The sequence below is a fragment of the Hippocampus comes genome, unplaced genomic scaffold (assembly GCF_001891065.2).
Source record: "Hippocampus comes isolate QL1 unplaced genomic scaffold, H_comes_QL1_v1.1 scaffold367, whole genome shotgun sequence".
NCBI classification, from domain to species: domain Eukaryota; kingdom Metazoa; phylum Chordata; class Actinopteri; order Syngnathiformes; family Syngnathidae; genus Hippocampus; species Hippocampus comes.
The window spans coordinates 311,112-328,428 of record NW_017805741.1 but is presented as its reverse complement, the minus strand read 5'-3'; the positions used below and the strand labels follow the sequence as shown (position 1 = coordinate 328,428).

The 17,317-nt window shown below is 52.4% G+C and overlaps 2 protein-coding genes across 11 annotated transcripts in view; one reads left to right on the top strand and one right to left on the bottom strand.

Moving 5' to 3' along the window:
- plce1 (phospholipase C, epsilon 1) overlaps window positions 1-7,156 on the top strand; it is a 40,494-nt gene extending 33,338 nt beyond the window's left edge. For 2 of the 4 annotated variants that reach the window (XM_019883331.1, XM_019883330.1), the window contains 11 exons: window positions 2,313-2,450; window positions 2,691-2,969; window positions 3,045-3,208; window positions 3,629-3,890; window positions 3,967-4,085; window positions 4,184-4,312; window positions 4,405-4,590; window positions 4,794-4,991; window positions 5,068-5,280; window positions 5,403-5,607; window positions 6,076-6,180. In XM_019883331.1, coding sequence (XP_019738890.1) covers window positions 2,313-2,450; window positions 2,691-2,969; window positions 3,045-3,208; window positions 3,629-3,890; window positions 3,967-4,085; window positions 4,184-4,312; window positions 4,405-4,590; window positions 4,794-4,991; window positions 5,068-5,280; window positions 5,403-5,567 — 1,853 coding nt within the window. In that variant the 3' untranslated portion in view covers window positions 5,568-5,607; window positions 6,076-6,180. Of the gene's footprint in view, window positions 1-2,312; window positions 2,451-2,690; window positions 2,970-3,044; window positions 3,209-3,628; window positions 3,891-3,966; window positions 4,086-4,183; window positions 4,322-4,404; window positions 4,591-4,793; window positions 4,992-5,067; window positions 5,281-5,402; window positions 5,608-6,075 lie in introns of all 4 variants that reach the window. The other 2 variants (XM_019883327.1, XM_019883328.1) reach the window with 2 other exon arrangements.
- A 2,663-nt stretch (window positions 7,157-9,819) lies between these two features.
- Window positions 9,820-17,317, bottom strand: part of LOC109523889 (protocadherin-15-like) — a 40,034-nt gene continuing 32,536 nt past the window's right edge. For 6 of the 7 annotated variants that reach the window (XM_019883333.1, XM_019883332.1, XM_019883334.1 and 3 more), the window contains 5 exons: window positions 14,539-14,560; window positions 14,156-14,194; window positions 13,970-14,043; window positions 12,665-12,794; window positions 9,820-10,769 (listed from right to left, as the gene is read on the bottom strand). In XM_019883333.1, the coding sequence (XP_019738892.1) occupies window positions 10,092-10,769; window positions 12,665-12,794; window positions 13,970-14,043; window positions 14,156-14,194; window positions 14,539-14,560 (943 nt within the window). In that variant the 3' untranslated portion in view covers window positions 9,820-10,091. The remainder of the gene's footprint in view (window positions 10,770-12,664; window positions 12,795-13,969; window positions 14,044-14,155; window positions 14,195-14,538; window positions 14,561-17,317) is intronic. The other variant, XM_019883337.1, reaches the window with a different exon arrangement.

Here is a 17,317-nt window from a genome sequence, read left to right as displayed (position 1 = left end):
GGGATCGCATTTTGTACGTGCATCCTTATCGGCTCGCGTGTACATGACGTCATTGTGATTTATACCGTAGTTGTGTGTGCTGTGTGTGTTTGCCTGCCTCACTGCATTCACTTCCTCCACCCCGACCTCCAAAAGAGGGGGGGGAAAAAAAAAAAAACTACGAATGACATGCAACTTATGACTCAATAGAGGTGAAAAGAAAAACGTTTCCTGTGCTTTCCAGTCCAAACTTTTTTTTTCTTTTCTTTTTCCAAGAGTTACATTGTCTGGATGCTTTCTTCTTTTTCCACAAACACATCCACCTCCCTTCTTGCTACCCTCTGTGCACCGTTTTTGTCTGTGACCTCGACTCATCGGGGAAACAAAACAAAACCATCTGGTTTCTCAGGCCCTCCGCTGCCCCCACGCTAAAGAGCGGACCGGGGGAAACTACCCGATCCCACTCTCAGCACTAACTCTCTCCTGATGCCACGCTCTCCCCCTCCCACCGTCCCTTCCCATCTTGTTTCCCAGTCGCCAAATCCTGTCGCTCACTTGATTTTTTTCATGAAACGTACACCTCGTAGCGTGGCCCTGTTCCATCGTGTGGGCTTGATGTTCGTCGCGTGGCATCATAGCAGGGTACAATGTCAGTTGAGTGTTAGCTCCTCCGACGAGGAGTGAGCAAGGGCCACTGGATAAAAGGGCTCTCTGGAGCAGATGAGGAAATCCCAGAAACGCGTGTTCGTTTTGATCGTTCCCATCCGTTACGACGTGTGAAGAATGGGTCTGGCTTGAATCCTTGGACCGAAACAGAAAGCCGTTATTTGAGTCCGTGTGATTTTGCTGCACTTGTGAGCTTTGCGCCATCCAGATCTTGCCCAGTTAGCGTCGTCAACATTGGCTATTGGCCGTTTACTAGGGAAAAAAAAAAAAGAATATGGCTTGTGTTCACAGATAACCTGCTGGAGGAAAAATCAGAAGGGAAGAGCTCGGCGGACAAAGAGGAGCAGCCTGCGGACGAAGTGCCCAAGCGTATGAAGAAGGCTGACGGCGGCACGCCCAGTAAAGGAAAGGTCAGCGCACTTCAGCGTCACTCGGCCAGGGGACGCACCCTGGTGCGGTTGTGCCCGTTTGAGGTCCGCAAATGAGAAGAGCTTCTCTTTGTTGTCGACGTCGCCGATGCGCGCGCACTGAGACCTAAAATCAACGGAATGAATCGGAAGCAACTTTGCACCGTTTCCCTCCAAACATGTCGATACAGTTGTTTCCTTGACATTGAAATAGTCCACTGCATGAGAAGGGAAGAGGAGGCAGTCCAAACGATCACGTTAGCTTTGGCGTTTTTCATGCCTTTTCAAGCATGTGAATTAAAACGACGACTTCAAATCGTAGAACTCTTCATCAACTTTTTGGGCGCCGTTGTCGAAAAACACGGTCAAATAAATGGTCCAAAAACACAATTTTGGTGAGCCTTGAAAGATCAGGCAGAATGCTCAGAAGGGTTATTTTATTTCTTTCTTTTTTGATGGCTAGCATTGAAAGAGTTCATCCCCCCCACCCCAAACCCCAACCTCGCCTTTGTATTGCTCCTGATAAGTCCGGCCCTGATCTTCCTGCCTGCGCCGACAGGTGTTTGACATGGAGCTGGGCGAGGAGTTCTACCTCCCTCAGAACAAGAAGGAGAGTCGGCAAATCGCACAGGAGCTGTCGGACCTCGTCATCTACTGCCAAGCCGTCAAATTCCCAGGTGAGCAGACTTTTCCCCTTTCTTCGATGCCGAGGCACACCGCTCCCCTCTCGCTCGCTCTCTCTTTTTTCCCCCCCCATTGAATAACTTCAACAATCAATATCCACGTGTCACACGGCACTCCTCTCCCGTAGTCCGCATCCACTAAGATGATGAATCCCTTTCCTCCCCCTTATGAGTTTGGACAGCGCGGTTGTTCAGCTTGAACTTCCTGCTGATGTGCTCATAAATTCAACAACTTGATTCCTCGCCATCGTTTATCTGCCCCGAAATGTCTCCTGCTTCTTCTTGCCTCTGTGCTCCCTCAACGGCTCTCTTCGTCGCCCTCATAAAGCGAGTCTCGTGTTTCCCGCCGCTCTTTTATTTTGTTGACCCGAGCTCAGACGGAGACCAGCGACAGTGAGCGGCTGGCCGCCCCCCGCCCCCCCTCGTAACCTTTTACGAAGTGCGCAGGCCAAGTTGAAAGGACCATTTTTAACCGAGTGGGGCTAATGATGTTGTTTTTTCCATAGCAGTTTCTCATTAGAAATAGGCAAGGTAATTATTTTTGGATGATCTTCCTGATTTGCGGGACCCCACGCAGGCTTGTCCACGCTGTCTCCATCCGGTTCGGCCAGGGGGAAGGACCGCGGCAAGAGCAGGAAGTCCATATTCGCTACGGCTCCGCCGCGCCCCGGCCCGACGGGGGAGGTCTCGACGCAGAGCCGCGCGCCCGGGAAAAGTAGGTCCACAAAAAGAATCGCGCCCTTTGGAGGCGAGCTTTCGATCCGAGACCCGTTTCGTTTTAGAAACATCGCCGGCGCTAATGCGAACGTCAGTGTTAAAAGGCCATTGACGTGCCAACAGAAAACAAGCATTGCGTTCCGCCAGCGATGTTCCTTCAAATGATGAATAGTCAAAAGGCCACAGAAATGTGCCGGGCGAGAGCAGCTGGTATCCGTTTTTGGTTTTTCACCTCTAGGCAGCGCCGAGCGTCTGAGCTGGGACGAGCAGCAGCAGACGCCGCCGACCTCACTCAGCGCCATCATCCGCACGCCAAAGTGCTACCACATCTCCTCGGTCAACGAGAACGCCGCCAAGCGCCTGTGCCGGCGCTACTCGCGGAAGCTCATCCGGCACACGGCGTGCCAGCTCCTGCGGACCTACCCGGCGGCCACCCGCATCGACTCGGCCAACCCCAATCCGCTCCTCTACTGGCTGCACGGCATCCAGCTGGTGGCGCTCAACTACCAGACGGACGGTGGGCAAAAGACGAGGAGGAAACGTCGCGTGCGGACAAATGGCGGCGACTAAAGTCGTTCTCCTTTGGCCGCAGACCTGCCCATGCATTTGAACGCGGCGCTGTTCGAGGCCAACGGCGGCTGCGGCTACGTCCTGAAGCCGGCCGCGCTGCGGGAGCCCAGCTGCCCTCTCTCCCAGCACGGCTGCCCCGCGGAGAGAGACGCGGACGGAAGCGGCCCGGCCGTCTACTCCCTCACGGTGAGCGCGTACGAGGGGCGCGTTTTCGCCGACGTCGACGTACGCGTTCGGTCAACCGCCTATGACGCACCGGCGCCTTCAAAGTGCTCCGGTCGGCTTTGTTTCGGTGTGTTTGGACAGCTTGACGATGAGGTGCGCCGTTCATTTCGCCATTTGACAGCCGTGAAAGTAAACAGGATGACTTCAGCGGTCCAATAGTGAGCGGTACCAGAGCCTCATCAAGTTTTTGAATGAGCCTGTTCAGTGTAACAAATTGGTCATGTTTGGCCTCATTCGATTTTGAATTGAAAAACAAATGTCAACGATATGGCGAGCTATCATTTAAAAAACTTTTAACGCGTGCGTGTATATGTACAGTACACGTACGCGTGTACGTAAAAATGTCCGTTGATCACGGGCTCTTCCTTCCCCCTCCCCAAGATCGTGTCCGGCCAGAACGTGTGTCCGGCCAACGGCTCGGGCAGCCCCTGCGTGGAGGTGGACGTCCTGGGCGCGCCGGGCGACAGCTGCCACTTCCGCACCAAGCCCATCCACCGCAACGCGCTCAACCCCATGTGGAGCGAGCGCTTCCACTTCAGCGTGCACTTGGAGGAGCTGTGCTTCCTGCGCTTGGCCGTGGTGGAGAACAACAGCTCGCAGACCACCGCTCAGAGGACGCTGCCCCTCAGGGCCCTCAGACCAGGTCGGGAGCGAGTTGGACTCGCGCGCCCGCCACCTCACCTTCTGTCCTCTGACCGCGCTTGCCGGCCGCCTTTCAGGTTATCGACACGTGCAGCTGAGAACGCAACGCAACGAGCCCATGGAAGTGTCGAGTTTGTTCATCTACAGCAAACGAGTCCAAGAAAGTCCAACGGGCGGCACGGGTTCTTCGTCCCAGGTGAGATGCAGCCGTTTTTGTCTCCAGGGGAGGGGGGGGGGATCCCATCTCCCCGCTGCGTTCACATTCACGGGCAATTCGTTGTGTTGTTCCGTCAGCCGTTCGACCCCGAGGAGAAGAACGCGTCGCAACAGCACAGAGTGACGGTGCACGGAGCTCCTGGTCCGGAACCTTTCACCGTGTTCTCAATCACGGAGCACACCACCAGCAAACAGCTGCTAGACACGGTCGGCGGCAGATGACGTTTAAATGAAAGCGAGCGCCTTTTGACATCATTTCAGTTGACCTCGGACTGCCATCCGACCCCCCTTCCTCCTAGATCGTGACCTCCGAGGGGAATCTCGCCGACTACTTCCTGTGCGAGGAGACGCTCCCCCTGTCCAAGGAGCGCGGCTGCGCTCGGCGTCGCCCGCTGGCGCCCGACGAGGCGCTGCTCCGGATGGTCTCGGGCTGGGACGCCGAAGACGGCCACGTGAGGCGGATCTCTCTCCGGACCAGAGAGGAGGTACGCGCGCAAATCAGCCCCGCTATTTCTGCTTGCTCGTTTGCGGGAAGGCTGCGTGTCTGATGATGCTGCGCATCAGTTAAAAAAAAAACTGTCTTTGATTTGAAAGGGCATTTTGGATGGGATTTCATCATGCAGGCGTACCGAACAAAGTGTCCGGTGCTCCCGAGCAGGTTCTGATGCGATCTGTGTTCTGCTGTTAGAATCTAAATGACAAGAACGCGGCGGCAGAGGGTGAGGAGGAAGTGTTCACTGTTGGTGGGGGAAGAGGAGGACAAGGAGGGGAAGGCGTCGCGGAGGAGGACATGTTTTTAGTCCAGGTGCACGAGGTGTCCCCGGAGCAGCCTCACACCGTCATCAAGGCCCCGCGCAGCAGCTCCGCCCAGGACATCATCCAGCAGGTTAGGAGGAAGACACCAAGTTTGCTTTGCGGAACGTTCTGTTCTAAAGCCCCCCCGTCCCGCACGCCCCCACCAGACGCTGTCCAAGGCCAAATACTCGTGCAGCATCCTGTCCAACCCCAACCCCGGCGACTACGTCCTCATGGAGGAGGTGACCAAGGACGCCTGCTCCAAGAAGTCGTCCGCCGCCAAGCATGTCCAGCGCGTGCTTCCGGATCAGGAGTGCGTCTATCGCGCGCAAAGTCATTGGAGGGGCGCCGGAAAATTCATTCTCAAGCTGAAAGAGCAGGTAGTGTCGCTCCGTTTCTCCTCGGACCAACACGGCGCACGTACAGTGTGCCCTCGCAGGTTGGAATCGGCCGACCGCCGGAGCGCGATGAATAACCGTCTTGTCTATGTACGCCGGTGCAGGTGGTGCGCGAGGACAAAAGGAAGGTGATGTCGCTGGCCAGCGAGCTGAAGAAATTGACGAGCCGCAGTCGCGGCGCGCCGACGGGCGCGGCGGTGGACGGCGCCGCCCACAGTAAGGACGAGAGGGCTGCATGCTGCGTGGCGCTCGGCGAGCTGCACGAGTGAGCCTCGCGCTTCTGCTCCGTGCATGGGGAGCGCATCGGAGGTATCGTACCGCATTGTTGCCTAACAAACAGCCTTCCCTTGGCCCGAGTGGCGTGCTGTGGGGAGGAAGGTCATCGCCCTTACATACCGTTCGGCTCACGTTGGACGTTGTACTCTGAAACGTCGTGACTTTTTTTCCCAATCCAAAATACAGGGAGGTTCGTTATTTTTGGTCAAGTGCCGCACAGTTTGCCATGCTGAAATGGATTCAGATTTCGATTTACCGATCTTGAAGCTGTCGGGTTTTTTAAAAATGTTTTTTTATCGAACAGTGGTCACGAGGAAACTCGAAAAAGTCCCGAGAACTGTCCGTGTGACCACCCCGGATCCTCTCCGTGTCATGCGTGCGTGGAAAATGAGCAGTATGGAAGGGTTGATCAATGACCGTGCCATGCAGTGTTTATCCGCCACTCTAACCGACCCGTCGAACCTCGATGACATCGGCGGTCAACAACTGTCACCTTTGCAGGGTACGCGAGCGCGGGGCCGAAGACGCGGAAGACAGAGGGAGGGGTCGTCGGCGGGCGGGGATGTCGCCCGCAGGCCTGGTCCTACTCATCCAACAGAGGGCAGCAGAGTCCTGACGTCATCCCCGCCTCCTCCCTCTGCCCGGCGGCGGCGTGGAAGCTTCACATCCTTCAGAACTGGAAGGTCCACAAATGAGGGAAATTGTCGCGGAGGTGACATCCTTGCGGCCCTGTTTTCTCGCTCGCTTTGAAGGAGCGCGCCGCAGAGCTGGACCCGGCCGCGGCGGCGGCTTTGTGTCCAGGACGTTCGGGGATGGGTCAGCGCCACGGAGGCCGCGCCCGCGAGAAGCCGACGCAAAGTTTGGAGACGAGCTGGCTTCTTTACTTCCTGTCTTACTGTGTCGGCGATTTTGGGCGGGCAAAACGTGTCCAAGAAATGCGCATTTAAAGGTTCAAGCGGGACGCGGAACCTAATCATCAGCATTCAAGGTGGTCCTTTCAATGAATATTTTTGACACTTACTGACAAGCGGACTCATTCGCTATGAATGTTTGTTTGCCCTCAAAATGTTGCACTTGTTCTTTAGTTTTTCGACTTTATTTTTCTCCCTAATTTCGTGGGCATGTGCTCTGAAGCTTATTTCTTGTGGACTTTACCGGCAGGAGAAAAAAAAAACAATCATAAGAAGTATTTAAAAAGTAATATAGTATAAATATGTCCGGTCAATTTTAGGGCTAGTTCTTGAGAGAACTGCAGCATCAAAGATTTGCACGACGGCTTTATTTCTGAGCATTTTTGGGAGTTGTTTTTCCGAGGCTTGAAAGTGATGGAATGGTCCAAACAACAACAAACAGATCATCCCGATTTATTTCTTTGGATTTCAGCCCAGGTGAAAAGTTTGATTTGGGCCCCCAAACCTCAAACGTTTTGTTTGGCTTGACTTGACGAGGTTTCCCTTTTCAGTTTGAACTGATTGTGATGAAGAGTATGTTTGTCATATAATCAGCGACTTTTCAACACGTGTGGGGCCACATGAGTCTTTTTGATCTGGAGAAATGTCACATTTTGGATGCTTTGTTCAAGGGTCTTTCTTCCGAGAAAAAAAAAGAATACACTACGATATAACAACACTAAATGCTTTCATGGCAGACAAGCGCTGTCGTCTCTTTGTCCACTTTTTTACTTTGAGGGGTTGTTCGGCAGTCATTCACATTCCAACTTCCAACCTTTTTATTCCTCAAAAGAGAGTTTTAGATTTATTTCTGATTTCATCCACTCGAGAATAGACACAAAGAATTAATATAGTTAGGTTCATATAGTCAAGGGCCCATTTCTAATTTTGCCTTTTTTTTTTTAATTTTTTTTTTTTTTTTCGACACATTTTATTCATGAAAGAGGAAGGGATTCTGTCTTATGTTTTTTTTTCAGCTCTCTCTTCCCCACAGGATGTATTATTATTATTATGATGTATTTTAATGTTTGAGACAGATGTTATTTATTTGACATTTCAAGCCCTGGTTGGCAATGAACTGTTCTTTGGTGGTTGTGGTGTTGTTTTTAATTTAATGCATCGAAAAAAAGAGATTCTTTATTGACGGTGTAAATTGTGACACATTTTTCATTCATCTGAAAAGTCGACGATTCATCCCTTCAGTTGTTCTGGAGTTTCAATTTGTTTTTCTTTCATAAGTCTACTAGCTGAACAAAAGTAACACTGTGAGTTTCGAATATTTCGGTGTTCACTCATGCGACATAGCTCCACTGACAATTTGTTGACTTTGTAAGTGGTCGTTTCCACAAAGACGCACGTGAGCGTTGACCATGATGGCAGCAAAGGTTGTCTTCTGACTTGAATTTTTCATTGGATCAATGTTTGTGGATTTGTTGCATCGTGGAATCACAATAAAACTACAAAATGGTAACTGTGCTGTATATTGGATACGCCTGTGTTCATGTTCATAAGCTCAATGGCCAACTTTTTAGCGTTGCGCTTAGCCCCAAAAAAGAGCAATTTCAGATTTGATTTGGGCTTTGGCTTCCCATTTCCCCCAATGCAATTTGTATTGCGATGCATTGAATCGAACTGGGATCCAACAAAAGTCAACCGTCGTTCCGGTATCCTGCGATTTCAAAAAAAAATATCAAGTCTTCATGAATTTCTCGATTCCAAGCTGATGAACACGGCCACTACATCAGCACATAGAACTGATGTGGGCACTTTGACTTCAATCCATCTCAGAGCAGTAATTATTCCCGTTAATTCTGTTGTATGAAGTGACAAAAAAACACATTCCCTCTGTGTACCTTTTATTCAATTTGTGGATATAGATTTGTCCTGCGATTGGCTGGCAACCGGTTCAGGGTGTCCCCCGCCGACTGCCCGAAGACGACTGGGATAGGCTCACCCCGCCCCCAACCGTGACCCTTGTGAGGATAAAGCGGATCGGAAAATGGATGGATGGGATATAAGGTAGATCCCAATTCCAAAACGCCCATCTGTAAATAATATCTATACATGTATAAAACATATTTACACGTAAGATAACTTTCACAGCATTGTCAAAATTGTGTTCACTCGACGGTCATACCTTTTAATCGTTGTAGTAGGTCAACAAAGGCGCAGGCAGGTCTTGAGCTCCAGCGAAACCACCTTTTCAAGGTCAATTAGCGCCCTCTATTGGTGGAAAATTGACACTGCAGTCAGATTTTCCAGGCTAATGAGGTGCACGTCACGTCAGGTGTTGTTGTTTGGCACTATGCCGCTGTGCACACCGAATGCCCTTCCGGGTGCTTCCCTGTTGTTTTTACCTGGATGCGGTCCCGGATAACATACACGCGCTGCTTTGGGATTAAGTTCAAGATTTTTGCCATTGGGATGTCATCGTTTGTGACTGGGATTTCAACCGTCGCCCCCCCCCCCCCACACCGTGTCCAGGACAGCGATGCACCGCTTTGCTCAGCTGCAAGGTAACGCTTTTTTCTTTGTCGTTGTTCTGTCTCAAGTTTATGGACATGACTTTGTTTGCTAGTCTTTAATATCGGCTGACTGTCGCGTTACTTGACGGGAAGCTAAGAAAACGCATTTACGGATCTGGTGTTTGCAATGACGTGTAAGCAAGTGTTGCCACCCAGGCTGAATATGGTGAAAGCGAGAGGCGTTCGGATAACTGATTCTAAAACTGTGGCCGCTCACTCAGCTCGTGTTCATGTTCAAAAAGCAACCCGGCAAACTTTTTTCACGTTTGTCGTTGTTCTGTCTCAAGTTTATGGACATGACTTTGTTTGCTAGTCTTTAATATCGGCTGACTGTCGTGTTACTTGACGGGAAGCTACGAAAACGTATTTACGGATATGGTATTTGCAATGACGTGCAAACAAAAGTGTTGCCACCCAGGCTGAATATGGTGAAAGGAAGAGGCGTTCGGATAACTGATTCTAAAACAGTGGCCGCTCACTCAGCTCGTGTTCATGTTCAAAAACCACCCGGCGAACTTTTTTCACGCGCCGCTAACTTGGCGTGTCAAGTGTGCCGCTAACTTGGCGTGTCACTTGACTTCGTCAAGTCCACCTCACGCTTCATCGTGAAACGCTATCGGGCTAATGTGACGAAAAATCTCTGCGAGCTGGAAGAAGTCGCTCGGGAGAGCAAAGTCGGAGCTTCCTTGCTAAAGGCTGCCATTGCCGTCATCTCGCTCGCGAATTACAACGCGTCTCATCCATTCAGCTCCAGAAAAAGGAAACGGACGCACATCGGATGACATTTTAATGTTGACAAAGCGGCTTGACGAAAAGGCCGTAGCGACGTCACAAGTCGATGCAAAGACAGTTTGCAAGATGAGCTGGGATACTGAAATTGAAGGCGACGTTTGATGACTTCTTCGGCTGAAAGTGACATAAAAATGAAGTGCACTATGCAAGTCTGACATGCTGCTTTGCTTTTTTTGATCAATGGCCATTGAGCGCCCATCGAAGATTGACTCAAGATTGTTGTTGTTGTTGTTGTTGTTCTGGATGTCAGTCACAGTTTGGTCATGGGGATGTGAAGGTTGTTCCAGGGCCCCATCCACAGCTCGTCCTCGTCCGACTGCGTCCTCTCACTGGGACACCCGGGAACATCCCTCATGACCGGGCCTCGGTCTCCCTCGCCGTGACTGCCGTCCGCTCGGGACTCTCTCTCGCCCTCTCCCGGTTCTCTGTCATCGCTCGTCCCGTTCCGTAGTCCCCCGTCCGTCCCCCCGTCCGCGTAGGAGGGCTGCCCCGTGCTGGCGCAGCCTGAAGAAATGCTGGATTGTCGCGTGTCGAACACGTTGACTGTCTTATGGATGTCGGAGTTGGCGAACGAAGGGCTCGCGGGGCCGGCTGGCCCCGAACTCTCGTAGGCGCGCAGGCTTTTGATGACGCCGACCGCCGCGGGTCCGGCGCTGTTCAGGGGCAATTTCTCCTCCGGCGTGGCCGCCATTTTGTCCACTTTTTTGAAATGCTTGGCCAGCCGTGAGCTGAAGGCGGGCGACGGGGGCCTGCGCGTGCGCACCACGGAGCCGTTCTGGGCCACGTAGAGGCCGCCGTTGACGTCGGCGTGGTTAAACGTGGCGGCGGAGCGGCCGCGTTGGGGTTCCGGAGCGCTGTCGTCTCCGGTGGAACTGGTCTCGTACTCGCGGTCCAACACGAGCTTGATCCGACGCTTTCGGCTGCCGTGCTGCGAAATGGACACAAACGCAAGTCAGTGGACCTTGGCGACTTTTGGGCGCACTGGAAAGTGATTGACTTTCCAGGTCAGGAAAGAAGGTGACACAGAAGGCCTGCTGGGAGTTGGAGCAAGGAAAGAGCGAGGCTGCTCCGAAAAGAGGTTCCCAACACCGGGAGTACCGAAAAACGACTTTTTCACCAAGAAGCAACAGGCGCAGGAGAATCACGAGTCAGGTCAGTGCTGATACTGAACCGCTTGGCTTTTTTTTTTTTTTTTTTTTTACGATAAGAGGACTCTGTGACACGCGTCAAAGCCACACCGAGAAAGCAAAACAACGGTGGCGTCATTGCACGCAGATCACGGCAGCACACTCCAAATCTTACGTCATGGCAAAGAAGCGGAGCGGGTGCGCTTGGGCCAAAGTCCTGCTGACGAAGCGCTCTCTAGGCGCTCGTCTCCTCCTCGGTGTCCTCCATAATGGGCGGCAAGGCGTCCGAGAGCTCGCCGGTCTGCGCCGGTGAGCGCTCCTTTTGGTCTTCATTGGCGAGGTCTCCATGTGTTTTCGCTTTCAAAGCAGAAGCGCGTCCCGGGCCTTCCGCCTCGTTCTTCTGACGTTCGCCGGCTCCGCCTCGTATCTTGGGACCCTCCGGTACTTTTCTTGCCGATGCGGCTCTCGGACCACCGGCGTCTTCTCGCCCATCGCTCTCTGACGGCGACTCCCTCTCAGAGTCCCCTTGCCCGTCCCGGCCGCCGCTCTTTGACCGGGTCTCCGTGTCCGACTCGGTCTCTTCGCGCTCAGTCGAAGTGCTCGAGCCGGGAAGGTCGGAGTCGCCCAATTGCGAGTTTGCCCCCGCCGCCTCCCCCACTCCGCCGCTCTGCTTCCACCCGACACGGCCGCAGAGACGCTCGTCTCGCCGACCGAGTGATCCGTCCCCCTCACCCTCCCGCCTCCTCTATCTCCGCCTTTGCGCCGCACTTGAGCCCCCGCTGCGGCGGGGCCTCGCAGCTTTCTGTTGGGGGAGATAAGACCGAGGGCATCATTGGGCTTTTGTTTCCGCGGGGACCGGACAGCCTCGGCGGACCCCCGCCGATAACTCCTGTTGATGACAAGACCGCCATTAGGGACCAAACCGGGAAGCTCCCCCCAGCGCTCCGGCCTGGATCCCTCTCGGCCGTCCTTCATCCTCCATATTTGAATCCTTTCATTTTCTTCCCGTCTTCTCGCGGCGGCGTTATTTCTCTCGGCCGGACCCCCTCTGTCCAACTCCTTTCCCGCAGCCCCTCCCTCTCTTTCCTCCAACCCCCCTCGACCTTCACCCTCCAGCGGTTGGATTCTGGCCTTGTTCCACGGCAGGTGGATGCCCGGGGGCCGCCCATCCGCTTGACCGGAGGGCAGCAGCGAGCTCACGAGAGCCTTCAGCTTGGCCGCGGGGCCCAAATTCGCCGGCTCGAAGCCATCTTCGGGCGCTTGCGTTTTGTCAGTCGCGAGGGGCGTCGGATTTGTTTTTGCGGCGACGTTTGGAGGCCGGGGACGAGTCCAGCGGTAGTGATGCTGGGGTGCTAATATGCCTCCTTGAAATTGTCTTCGAACCCGCTGTCATGGAGGCATCGTCCCAAAAAACAGAGCAAATATTTTAGAGGAGGAAAGCAACAGTCCGAATCATGCAGTCATGCAGACATTTTTTTTTTTTTTTAGGCAGCAAAGGACCTCAACTAGACTTTAAGAAACAGGCTAAGCCTTAGGTGGCGCTCTTGTATTGTTAGTCGCATAGACTCAGCATCCTTTTTAAACAGGAAGCGGGAGCGGGCACATTTCCACGTAAATTGACAGAATGCTCCTAATTAAGAGACAATCGAGTCCACTTGAGCCGCTATTCGGTTCTGGCCTGCTGTGCCGTGCTTACCTCCGCATCGGATACCTGCGGGCTGTAGTAGTAGCTGCCGTCGTCATCGACGACAACCTCTCCGTATTCATCATAGAGGCCGGAGGGCGAGATCAGCTTTCGTCGACTGCCGTACCGAGGAAGGTCGTAGCTGGAGACGCACACGAAAGCGGCTTCAAAGAGAAGCCGAACGCAAAGACGGCGGATGTTCTGGATTTGTGCCGAAACAAAGCCAAGGAACATGTTTGTGTTTTGTTTTGCCGGAACCGAGCCAATCAGAGGCGGAGACAAGAGCAATCGGCGTAACAAACCCAAGATGATCCCGAGCCACTTAACGCGGCGGCGTGCGGGGCGGCATCGCAGTATGCTCCGTGGACGGCCGACAAAACCCGATTTCATGGCACGAGGAGCGTTTCCAAGCCAGCGGGCATTTTGTTAGCTCCAATGACCGCATTCTCACAGAGGGAAAACGTGACCCCTTTGTTGGGTTTGTTTTGCGCATTGTTCGCCAACAACTTTCCCAGCCTTCTGTGTTTGTCGGAAACTTTGTTGAGTGCTTTGTCTTCCGGCAAAGCTTGAACCCGAACAAATGCAACAGACACGGCGATGAGATACGAATCCCGCAGGGTCGCGGCTTGTAATTTTGCCGCTCCCGTTTATGTACACATTCGAAAATGAGCCGGTGGCTTTTGCCGGGAGCCAGCAGCATCTGGCCTATTGTGAATGTGCGCGCGTGTTGCCATGGCAGGCCGCCCGATTAGCGCTGTCGCTCCACTACCTAGACCGAATTAGCTTTGCGCCGACTTCCGAGCGCGCATACGTGTGCTGAAGAAATAACGAGCGAGCCTTGCAGTTGGTGAGCTTCTCTTCTACATGGAAAAACGCGCCGGCCTTGCTTATCCGGCAAAAGATGACCGGAGAAGGTTTTTACAGTCATGCGTGCGCATGGACGCTGTTGGACAATATCGCTTTTTCACGATACCTCGACGACTAGTTTGAGTTTACTTTGGACTGGGCGGCACACATAAACTACCGTCGTTGCTTAAAAACGCGATCTAGGAGCCTGTGAGGGAGCATCCGCTGTAAACTGAAAGCAAACGGTGGGGGATGGGGTGTCAATTTGAGGCGAGGCATTCATTATTTTGCGCGCGCTCCACTGATGTCAATATTTGTGGAAACGCATTCATTCCATTTATTATCAGCAACGGTATGACAAAAATGTTAAGAAAAGAGAACACTGTGGGAACACGAAGGGTCTTGGCGTAGGACCTTGAGGGACACCGTAAATTTGTCCAGGAAATGAACAATAAGGACGGGATTACTGACCCTCGATCATAGTTGCAGTACTCTTGCGTATAGTAGTCCTGACCCGGATCGATGCCGGACTCCATGGATAACTCCTGGCAGAAGGACGGGCCGTTAATACAACGTTGACGCACACGGGCAGACGCGCTCGCGAATCGCTTCCCACAATGAGTCAGCAAGAGGTCAAAGAGAAGAGAGCGAGAGTACCTCAGGTCTGAGGAGAGAAGGTCGGAGGAGTTGTTGTGACTTCCGGAAGAGAAAAAGAAGCAGCGGATGAGAACTGAAGTGAGGACGTGCGGCGCTCGCTCACAAAATCTCACGCGGTCGTGTCTCCAAACTCGACGCGTCTTTGTCACCGTTTTCACTTTGGGCGGCCACAAAAATGAGTGGCGTCTAAAAATACAACTTTGTGCTCGCATGTCGACTTTGAACACGAGGAACATGCCGTTGGAAAAGGCGATGACAATCGCCTTTTTTTTGTTTTTTCTTTTAGTATCAACGAACAGAAAAGAGAGCCCAGCATGCGAGCGAGGAAAGCCAAGGAGCAGCCCCATGCCACGGCGGAGAGCGGACGGCGAGCCGACACCTACCTCCTGTTGTCCGTACCTGCGGCTGCGGGACGACACGTGCGGGGGCGGAGGGGACAAAAAGGAAGAGGAGCAGAGACGCGCCGTAAGTCAATCCGGCTTTCACATTTGACGTGACGCGTTCCGTTCCGATTCAAAGCCGCGCTGGCAGACATTTGACATTTGCTGAAATTTGAAAATGCATGGAAGTACATGCGCAGTGTGTGTGGGGCTGTTCCTGCTGATCCAGGCCTGCTTTTTTTTTTTCTTTTCCCCTCTCCTTCCCCCCCAAAAATATCGGGTCGTATGAAGGCTGACGATACCAAGCATTGATAGTGAGGGCAGTCACATTTGACCTCCAGTAAGTCTTCCTTGTCAGTTGTTGCCGCTACACGGCGGCGCTTTGACACATCAGTGAATCAGTGCTCAGTATTGCTGAGCACTTAACGAGTACTTGGACTAGTATCGGTTTGAAAAAAAAACAAAAACGTATAGTATATTCCTTCTTGACATGATCACGATGCTGCTACGGTGGACTACTGCTGCGTCGCAAAACGTAAAGTACACGTAAACCCCCAAAAGACGGCACTTGAGACGGTTTTTCTTGAAGCGCAGACGCACGACGGGACGCTTCGCTGATGACGCCCACGAAAAAAAAAAAAAGCTCGGTGCTAAAAACAAGAAAGATGGGATGAGGTGTTGAAGTAAAGGTGCCAATGGCAAAATAAAAGACGCCCGGTTGAGCGTGAGCCGGTCGCAAGAAAGATAGACACGCCGGCTCAGGGAGCCCACGAAGGCGTGATAAAACAGATGAATGGCTGCTTTAAAAGGTGCTTGGCGGGTCATCCTCCGCTTTGAACAAAAACAAGCACTTTGGCCGTCTGCACAAAGATGAGTCTATCCTTGTGCCCTCATTCCTCTGACAGGCACATGATGAGTTCTTCTGGAGACAAAAACCCTGCAGACAATCTGTGTTCTGTCACAAACGCGCATGGAATGATTGACTCTTTTAGATCCTTTCCACCTTGACTTGTTGTGTGGGCGTGTGTGTGACAGAAACATCATTTGGCAAACATGAGATTGGTTTCTTCAAAACGCAGCTGACAATGGCCCCAAAAGACGGCATTCTTTGGCCTGTTCACCTGTCAATCACGTTTCGAATCAAAAGGACGCCTCTTCTGACGGAGACCAAAAATGCCTGACGGAGAGCCGGTTGAAAATGTCCTCATTGGATCTTGGGTGACTGGATAATTTTCGCATTCGCTTGTCATTCAAGATCATGTTGTTTCCGCCAAGTGATGGTGAATATACAGACCACAGTTAGCGAAACTCTCGGGTACTTTTCGATGACAACAATTCAATTCGAGCGCATTTTTGCGGCCGGGCAGCGCTAATCTTGCTCAAACTGCGACCGTGGAAAGCGGCGAGTTGGTTTTCGCGACCGGTTTGCATTGATAATAATTGCTCCCATTTTCTCGGACTTGAGGTCCATCCGTTTTATTGACCGAGACGTCTCGTGCAATCGATCCCAACAGGTTGTGATGAAAAACGCCGACGCTACATGAGAGAATTTGACAGAAAATCTACCTTTGGAAAGAGAGTGGCGAGAACAACACAAACTATGCGAGGGAAAAGGACATTGGTCACATTCATGCCGTCACGATTTCCCCCAAAAGAAGCGTGTTCAAATGCACTTGCGCTTTGGCTAAAATTCAACCGCAAAAGCCAATGGGGCATTGGACCAAAAAATCGGAATCAAGAAATAAAATAAAATAAAATAAAATACAATGAGATGACGATTACGATCAGATCAACAACGGAACAATGCGGCGTCTATCGACTTGTAGCAAAACACGAGCAAAGGTTATCATGTAACCGGCAGATCTCCCTCCGCAAATCTCCCAGCGCAACGCCGGGAGATCCTGAGCAATCGCTTCGCTTGAGTTGGAGAGATTTTTGCTTTGATACGTGACACTGAAGGCCCATTGAGCGCGCAGTTTACAAAAGAACTTCATGCGATGCAATAAGAGAAGAAATAATGAGCCCCGGCTGGTGGTGTGAGTTGTGGTGAAAGGGAAGCTCTGTAATAATTTGAAAAATTCATCATCATCATCATAAATCCATAAATAAATGCTCTCTTGACATGATTCACTTTTTTTTCATTCGAAAGCCACGCCGCGATATCTGATCATTACTGTCCAGTATATCGGCGCTGCTTAGGGTCCGGAAGCACGCGATTTTCCTTTCCACCGATTGGAGGTTCGTTTACTCTTGTGCGTTAGAGCGGCCCGACAATCCAATTCGGAATGGCAACGTCAAACCGAATTCCAGCGTGCGCGCTTGCGCGTCCGAGGGCTCAAGGCTAGAGGACCGTGGACTGAGGGGAGAATCGTTTCTCGAGCTCAACCACGATGGAGTTCATGTTTGGGTTTGGCTGAATCTGTTGAGGCGAAGGGTTCACTTCCCCTCCTGCTTCTCCCTCCGCCGCTCCTCCTTCAGCTAACACGTCCGAGGAGTCGAGCGAGTCCGCGGCGTCGGCAGACGCGCGGTTCTTCGTGACCTTTACGAGCGGGTTCTGCTTCCGATCGATCTGGCTGAACATGTTGGCGACCGACTTCTCGATGTCTGCGATATTCTGGATGTTTTTTAAAATGCCTTTCAGCTCCCTGCGGGGAGGCTCCGGGTCTGCGGGCGGGGCCGGGGGCGTGGGCCGGAGGGACACGGGTCGCAGGGCGGGCGCCTCCGAAAACGAAGGGAGCACAAAGGTGGAAGGTCGCGAGCGTGAGGGCGACGGAGGCGGAGG